The sequence below is a fragment of the Limanda limanda genome, chromosome 5, assembly GCF_963576545.1.
Source record: "Limanda limanda chromosome 5, fLimLim1.1, whole genome shotgun sequence".
NCBI classification, from domain to species: Eukaryota; Metazoa; Chordata; class Actinopteri; order Pleuronectiformes; family Pleuronectidae; genus Limanda; species Limanda limanda.
In genome coordinates this window covers 30,341,284-30,350,488 of record NC_083640.1, presented here as the reverse complement: position 1 = coordinate 30,350,488, position 9,205 = coordinate 30,341,284, and the positions used below count along the sequence as shown (strand labels likewise).

Genomic DNA, 9,205 nt, shown 5'->3' with positions numbered 1-9,205 from the left:
CTATTTTATTTTTGTAGTTCATGGGTTTAAAAACTAAAAGCAGCAAACCTTTGGCTGAATGTAATGAAGTAAAGAGGCTGATATTTCCCTTTGAATAATGGAAGAAGAGGATATACAAGCCTAAATGGAAATATGAATGTTTGGATGAAGTAAGAACTCTGAGTGCAGTACTTGGGGGAAATGTATTTTTATCCATTGAACAGAACACATTTGTAAATCTGTGATCGACTACAATTAAATCTTTACTCGTGGCTTTAATTTTTGATGTATTCTCCTCTGTGACCGACAGGGGTCACTAAAAGACAAGTGATGAACACTGAGGACGCATGAACATGAAAGTGAAACCGAAGAGCAGACAGGTCTTCAGCACTAAATCCAGAGGGAGGACTATGTCAGAGTAACTGCGTCATGAAGGTAAGTGTCTTATTTTGTACATTAACAGTAGATGAAGAGGCCAAAGAAAAGCTGGGAATGAAGGCAGGGGCTTTACAGTTGGTGACGTCGTGATACTTCACCACTGTCGCTGTGCTTTTTCCAAATGAGACGTGGAAAGGTTTCTACCTTTTCTCTCCCACACGCGCACGGTGACCGTGTGGGTTGGATGTGCCCACACAACTAATCAACATATCAGTTTAGCAAGTTTCCATAAGTAGATGAAATTGATTGTTGACGATCGTTCCACCAAGCAGCACCACGCAGTACATCAGAAAGCGGAATATCTTTGCCACATGTTGTACTCTCTGCCCATGGTGGACAGGACTGTGTGGAGGGGACCGGTCTGTCTTTTAGTTTATATAATATAGCTTTCTGTTTGGTGTTAGCTTTTCATACCCTAAACATGTCCACGTAACAGAAGTAGCTCCTCTAAATAGGTACGAGATCTCCATTGGGACTCAGAGGTGGTACGACTGTACGAGCTGCTCCTCTTCAGAATTACGTCTGATTAGAACAAAATAAAACTCTGCCTTCAAAGAACAATACACACCTCAGGCCTCGCTAGGGGGGCGTGCTGTGTGTGTGTGTGTGTGTGTGTGTGTGTGTGTGTGTGTGTGTGTGTGTGTGTGTGTGTGTGTGTGTGTGTGTGTGTGTGTGTGTGTGTGTGTGTGTGTGTGTGTGTGTGTGTGCAGAATGTTCACTCAAGGTCTCTCAAATAATACACAAACTAAAGGACTAATGGAGACAGTCAACTGAATAGAGATTGTTTTAACTTTTCTGATTGTTTTTGAGTTGTTTTAGTGTTTCAGTCTTATTATATCACCACCAGAGACTATCCAAATGTCTAAATGGCTAACCTTAGGTGTCTTGTATTTTTGCAGTTTATCACAGACATCACTATCATCGTTGATGAAGCTGATTACACAGAGCCTGGAAGATTAAGGAAGATTCTTAAATCTTACAGTGCTGAGAAAGATGGTTCCTGCTACAGAGTGGGAGGAACCTTTGAGGAACTGGAAGACCTTTCAGTCCAACTATCAGAAGTGAAGCATTCCATCATTTCTGCCACACATGGTCAGCAAGATGCTTCAATTCATATCAAATCGATGGACGTATCTGTGGTTGTTATGACCTACATTCAGCAAAAATGTGCAAAAGAACTCAACAAAATTCAAGGGAACAGTTTTGTCTTTGAAACCCAGCCTGAACAAAGAACAGTGCACAATAACCCCAGTGGCACAGTGCAGGTGATTATAAGACAACAGGGTGTCTCCGCACACCCTGTTCATGCTGATTATGTCAGACAAAGATTCATCACATTCTACCAGAGAACTGCCTCTGACCTGCAGGTCACTTCTGTCCCCGTGATTCCACAACAACTCAAAGACCTACAGATGAGGTTTCCCCAAATCCTTTTTAAACCCAGCCACGGATATCCAGAAACAGCTACAGGGCCCTTTCTGCACATTGCTCAATTGAAGAAGTTCCTTTCACAAAATACACAAAGTTCAAGCAAGAGTCCAGTGAACAAAGGTTCAACAGACACTCCAAGCAGTAGAACCTGGGGTCCTCAGCCTATACAAGACAAAGATCCTAGAGATGAATTATGTCCAATCTGTATGGAACCAATAGCGATTAAGGAGAAGCAAACCCTGCAGTGCAAGCATTCCTTCTGCAAAGGGTGTTTTGAAAAAGCTTATAAATATAAGCCTGTATGCCCCACATGTGGAAAGATATACGGTACTTTGACAGGGACACAACCTGATGGAGGCAAAATGAAAGTCTCCAAAAACAGCTCATCTTTACCTGGATATGAGAAATATGGAACAATTACTATCCACTATGACGTTCAAAGTGGCATCCAAGAGGTAAGTCTCAATATACACCACTAAACTGAAACCTGCTGGCAGAATTATGCAACATTTCCATCGAACATTTTAACAGGCAGTTTTATGTTGGTTTTTTTTTTTATGACAAATATATCATTTTATTTAACAGACGACATCCCTTTTTTTCCTTTATGTATCACCTGCTGGTGAAATCTACCGACTCAATTTATATGGCTAATTAGTTAGCCTGATATATTATATTATTGATATATTATAATTAGGGCTGTCAATAGATTAAAAAAAATTAACTAATTAATCTCACATTTTGAAATTCATTCATCTAGATTAATCGTGATTAAAAGTTTGTTTTTCTTCTAAAGACTAAATCTTATAAATTAACGAGTAATCACTTCAGACAGCCTGTATTTTACACAATGTTGTGTTTTCAAAGAGGCTCAGGCCTATAACACCTACCTATAAAGTGGCAGCCAGGTCGTTAAATATCATGTATGATAAATTGTGTAAAAAAAAATATTTAAAAACCAGCTGAAAATATTCCCAATGTCCTTGGAAACGATAACACTGCTTCTTTCTTCACTGCTTCTGTCATGGTTAGCAGCCCGGTTAGCTCAGGGGGCTAGCTAGCGCCGCGCAGACGAACATGCGCACACACACACACACACACACACACACACACACACACACACACACACACACACACTTCGAGGAAGATAAAAAAAGTTCACATGAGAGGACAGAAAGAGTGGGGTTGCCTGCCTGGTTCAAGTAGCTTCTCCAACTTTTCCAGTTTAGCCAGCTCCGGTGAAATCAACATCGGGATGTTGGTCTTGTGCTGAGCCAGGGTGGCAGCCAGCGGACCCTTGTTTCGCTGGATCCGTTTGAGGGCAGAATTCCACCGGGTGGCAACATCTTGAACTAGCGACTCTTCCTGCTGTCCTTGTTCGCTGTGCTTTCCTTCAGACGGGACTTATCTTTTGACGGCTGTGTTTTAAGTGCGTCGAGGAATTCCTCCGCAGTTCTCCGCTGTATAACGCGACTCCGTTTATTTTTACTTCCAACGCAAAATATCTAGTTTTCCATACATTGTCAATAAAAATGAGCTGTGACACCCAGGTGATTGTCATTGCTGAGTGCTGACTGACGTCCAGTGGTCACCGGTGAGGGCGACGCTGGCAGCTTGCTCGAGGAGCTGAATTTTCTCCCGCACACCGGAAGAAAAACAAAGTTGCGTTAACTGCGTTAAAATATTTTATCGCATTAATCTCGGGCACAATAATCTCATAGATTAACGCGTTAATTTTGACAGCCCTAATTATAATATTTGGATTGATAAGGACAGGATTTGGAGTTCCTGTATTTGGTCGTTTCCACTCTTATTTGATTCTCTTTTCTTTCCGTCCTTTTTGTACTGAGACATTATTCTGCTAATTATAGTAAGAATTTTAGCAGCATTAGTATGCGTCTTGAAAGTTCTTATTTTCAAATGATATTTTTGATAAATAAATGATTAATTGATTCATAAATAATGTGGACTCCGAGTCGCTGTTAGCCAGATAATAATGGACAGCTTGGCATAACAAAGTCAAGCGGAGAAACATCTACTGTCTGTGTGCAGGAGGAGCATCCTAACCCTGGTCAGCCATTTGAAGGTGTACACCGCACGGCCTATCTCCCAGACTCCTCAGAGGGCAGGAGGATCCTGGGGCTGTTGAGACGTGCCTTTGACCAGAGACTCATCTTCACTGTGGGTCGCTCCACCACAACTGGCAGGAACAACATAGTCACATGGAATGATATTCACCACAAAACCTCAACACACGGGGGACCAACTTGGTGAGGACACAAAAAACGTGATTACGATTAGTCAATATTGTGATTATGAGGGACTTAAAATAAATATTATTTATTTTGGTGCCCATGTTATCAGATTGTAGAGTGTTCCCTGCCTGAGTGACCGGTGCAGCTCCGCCACAGCTCAGCAGCAGCTCTTTCACCTCACGCACAGCTCACAGCAGAATAGACAGAGAAAATGTAGATTTCAATATTTTGTCCCTAGTTGCTTGTTAATGTAGTAATAAACTTATTTTTACACTAAACAAGCATATTTTGTTCCACACTTAAGAGAAGGACATATGCACCCCAAGATGAAACTCCCCTTTTGCAGGCTGGAGAGTTTACATTACACAATGTCACAAATACTGTAATTCTCAATTTTAATTTTTTTTTCTCAACATACTTCATAATTTTACTCTGATAAATTTCAGAGAGAATCATGTATGTTATACTGCATTGCATTTATTTAACAGCTTCCTTTAAAATGAAGATTTCAAACAATAGATAATACCACAAGCTGTTAAAAACGTTGTTAAAGACTTCATGAGTTGTTTCAGAAAAAAAATTGAACAAGCAACAGCGATGCTGAAAAGTAAGAGCTGTTTTTACAAGACTGTCAGAGAATGTGCAAAGACTTTCCCCAGTTTGTTTTGCACATGTAAATAACTTAGCAGGAGATGGTCTGCTCAGACGCATTCACAACAACACAGCCTGAGTCGAGCTGCCTGTTCCACACGCCAGTTATCTGGGACTAAATTAATAACGTCCAGGGCTACAGCCCCAAATGCCCAATCAAGGCGACTCCCATGGTGTCGCTCATGGATCCAGGCTGCCGCTCAAACTGAAACCCTGCTACAGTGTCCTGGCATTTAGTTGAATGAAGACTCTTATTCAAGGGAATACAGTCGTACCACAAACCCCAAATTGCAGCACCACTGTAGACATGCAGCAGAAATGCTTGAGAACAAGAGATGACTTTGACCCAGAGCAGAACCACAGCCAGGTGTCATGAGGCAAGACAAAATGAGAGAGCCTCTTTGCAAAACTAAACGTGGGATGATAATCGTTTTATGTCGATAACTTTGTTTTCATAATTTTTGGAAGCTATAATCGGAATTCAAACCACCGACCTTCTGATTAGAGGTCAACCTCTCTACCCGCTCAGCCACAGCCAGAAATCACATGTAAAGTATGTAAATAAAAAAAAAATGTATATAAAAGAAAATTTAGATTTCAATATTGTGTCCCTAGTTGCTTGTTAATGTAGTAATAAACTTATTTTTACACTAAACAAGCATATTTTGTTCCCCACTTAAGAGAAGGACATATGCACCCCAAGATGAAACTCCCCTTTTGTAGGCTGGAGAGTTTACATTACACAATGTCACAAATTCTATAATTCTCAATTTTTTATTTTTTTATTTCTCAACATGAAAGCACTTTATGCTACTTCATAATTCTACTCTGATACATTTCAGAGAGAAATGTGTATATTATTCTGCATTGCATTTATTTAACAGCTTCCTTTAAAATGAAGATCTCAAACAATGGATAATATCACAAGCTGTTAAAAACGTTGTTAAAGACTTCATGAGTTGTTTCGGAACGAAAATTCATCTGAAAAGTCAAATGAGAGAGCCTCATTGCAAAACTTAACGTGGAATGATAATCGCTTTAGGTCGATTACTTTGTTTTCATAATTTTTGGAAGCTATAATCGGAATTCAAACCACCGACCTTCTGATTAGAGGTCAACCTCTCTACCCGCTCAGCCACAGCCACAAATCACATATAAAATATATATATTTTAAAAAAAAGATAAGTATATAAAAGAAAACTGAAATCTGCCAATTCATGACCTAAATGTAATCATCTGTTCAGAAGTCTTGTGATTTTACTGGCAGCATGCTACAGGGCTAATGACCACCAATCATGCAACATTACAGATTTTCATTGATAATGAAACTGTCCATATAAAGTCATTATATTTCTGTCATTGTCTTTGCAGCTATGGATACCCAGATCCTGATTACCTCAGCCGAGTTGGAGATGAACTGAAAATCAAGGGAATTGACTGAGTTTCTTGTGAACGCAATATGTCAAGAATGTCTTATGGGAATTTCTTCAAATTTGACATAAAAATTCACTCGGACTTAGTGACCTGATTAGATTTCGGTGGTCAAAGGTCAAGGTCACTGTGGCCTCACAAGTAAATTAGTCGGTGAAAGTGATATCTCCGGAACACCTTGAGGGAATCATTTCACATTCGGCACAAACATTTCGTTGGACTCAAAAATGTACTTATTTGATTTTGGTGGTCAAAAGGTCAGGGTCACTTTAACAAAACAAGTTTTTGGTCTTGTGAATGCAACATCTTAGGAACTTTTTCTTAAAAAATTTGGTTAAAACATTCATTTGGCCTGAAAGATTAGATTTAAAAGTCATTGTGGCCTCATAAAACCTATTTTTGGCTTCTTCAACAGGATATGTCAAGGTCATGTCTGACTTTAGATAATTTCTTTATAATTTGACCAGTTTCCACTTTGATTAAAAGATGAATTTATTAGATTTCAAAGGCCATGGTGATTGGAAAAAAAAAATATTTAGACCACTGCACTGGTTGTGTTAAGGCGTGTTGTTTTATCCTATATAATGAGAGAAGCCGATCCAAGATTTTGGTTCAATCAAATGTTTTATTTAAAGATACAATGAAAAGTTATTCATAGCTATGGACAATTATCACAGCCTATGCTAATTAAGTTAGCAGTAGGAAGATGAAAATGGCCCCGAACAGAAGGGGTTTGATATAGTTATAACAGTAGAATTGATGTGATTGGTTATGAATATTTGGAGGGGAGTCACCGCAAATCACTTTGGATCTCCCTTATTGGTCCAGCCGCAGTCCCACGCCTCTTGTCACCGAATCCAGGAAGTGACAGGGAGCAGCTCTCCGTCATGCACCTACGCTACTCTACCGGTTGCTAGGGCAACTCTATCTACCCTGACAGTCTGATGTTGTCTCGTAATTCAGCCTTGAGTAGAAAGTGTCTTGCTCTAGCCATCTCGACTGCACCAACTTAACCATAACAAAACTCTCTTCGACTCTCCTATCAGGACAGCTGTTAGACTGGCCATCCTTGTGACGTACAAACATTATTAGCAAATTCCAAATATTAAATATGATAAGCGAAAGGTTGAAAATAATGATTTGTATAAGGTAATGTTACAGACACAACCTATAGTTAAAAGTTTGAAATTCCTAACAGTTGGCAGAGGCATACAACTCATTTCCCAGATTTCTTTCATAATTCCTTATTCCTTCTTGAATTTTTTTTTCTATACTGTTTGATACAATAGAAATGATATTTGAAAATGAATGGTTAAATCGATTGGTCTGTTTAAGGTAAAACTTTATAATGTGTAAGCAGTTATAAACATAACATAAGCAGTTATATTACATAACACAAAGCCACCATTATTTGTTTGTTATATGGTAACTTGTGTGTCTAATGTTTTTAAGTTAATTGTATTTATTCACAGCATGTGGATACTGGTTAAATGATTTCTTGTTGAGTCAAAAGGATTTTACCATTTATCCTGTCAGCTGTATTCCACTGAAGCATATATACCTTAAATGAAACCCAGGTATACTTGTTTGGGTTAATGGCTGTGTTGCTGTGCTGCCAGTGACCTTGGTGCTGGTTTCAGCTCATGTCAGAATCAGAATCAGGATTCTTTTACAGTATATTTACACATACAGGAAATTGCCTTGGTGTGGTTTGTGCATTGGACATAAAAACAACAATATATACATCTTGACAAATAGACCTGGACAGAAATTAACCATCTTTATTGTGCACATGCCTTTCCTCACTTCTCCTTTGACTCTGACAGGGGGAGGATCATGATTGCAGTTGATCATGACAACTTTGACAACTCTGGACATTTCTTCCTTCAAAACGTATTTCAGCCCAGCTCTTCTCCTTCCAAAACATGGACATTTATATTCCGCATGTCCATGTGCTTGCTTACTTTCTGAATTATTTATGGGTAATTCCATTTACATGAACAAATCGAAGCACATTTACATTTTTAGTGAACATGTTATTCAGTCAACAACAGTGGACTTGACAAAAGCAGCTGCTTGCACCTTCCAGAGTGCATATACTGCATATATACACTTAATATATACTTAATTATTTTGTCACAGTAAAATGGTGAATATGCAGTCGCTTTATATCTTTAATTAAGACATTTGTACAGAATTGCTTTCATAAAGTTTACCTCCACAGAAATTGGGTAATGGGAAACAAATCACCCCAATTGCCTTGGTGAGTGTGGTGAAATTATCCCAGGTGGCTTGAGCTTTGTAAGTAAAAGGACAAAGTTTGATGCTGAACTTGCATGTTTTTTAAGATAGTGGTAGGTCAACAGCTGCTAATGCTAACATTGGCTATGTAACAAAAACTTAAATATAAGATTTAATTTGTCCAATTGGTAAATAAGGTTCCATTGAAACCGTACAAAACTATTTGCGCACACACAGTGCTCACAGACATATGTCCTTATAAAATCAATAAATTAGCTTAAGGGTCAAAAATGTTCAAATATGAAAATCTGTTGTGTGATTGGTCCCTTCCAAACCCTTGGTTTATTGTATAGGGTCAAATACAAACACAAAGTAGAGGTACCATTTATTTAGATATCATAAAATGTATCTCATATTCAAACCACTACTTCAGGTGATTTTAAGTTGCATTAACCTGTTGGTCACCCCTTCTCCCACAATGGTTGGCTGCAATCACTCCCAGCCCTTTACTACATCCATCAGAAGGAGGTTATCTGTAATCAGCCATGTCTTACACAAGATCCATGAGCCTAATTAGCAAAAATTGTGTTTAAACAGAACAGTTCAACAAATCTGAAAAGAAAATGCATACAATTATTTGAGGGAATGTAGAATTAAGAGCAAAGCATAGTGAAAAGGCTGAGGTAAATGTTGTAGAGTTGAATATTTTGGAAGATGGTGTAATTGTAACAAAATGTCCTTTGAATTTGTCTGATTAAAATACATTGTGTATAAATCAA

At 38.6% G+C, this 9,205-nt stretch overlaps 1 protein-coding gene across 1 annotated transcript; it reads left to right on the top strand.

Moving 5' to 3' along the window:
• Window positions 1-355: 355 nt before the first annotated feature.
• On the top strand, window positions 356-9,205 carry si:dkey-3h3.3 (uncharacterized protein LOC100144568 homolog). Its single transcript, XM_061071505.1, has 4 exons — window positions 356-414; window positions 1,317-2,303; window positions 3,901-4,118; window positions 6,126-9,205. The coding sequence occupies exons 1-4, from the start codon at window positions 409-411 to the stop codon at window positions 6,193-6,195; spliced, it is 1,281 nt and encodes a 426-aa protein (XP_060927488.1). The 5' UTR covers window positions 356-408; the 3' UTR covers window positions 6,196-9,205.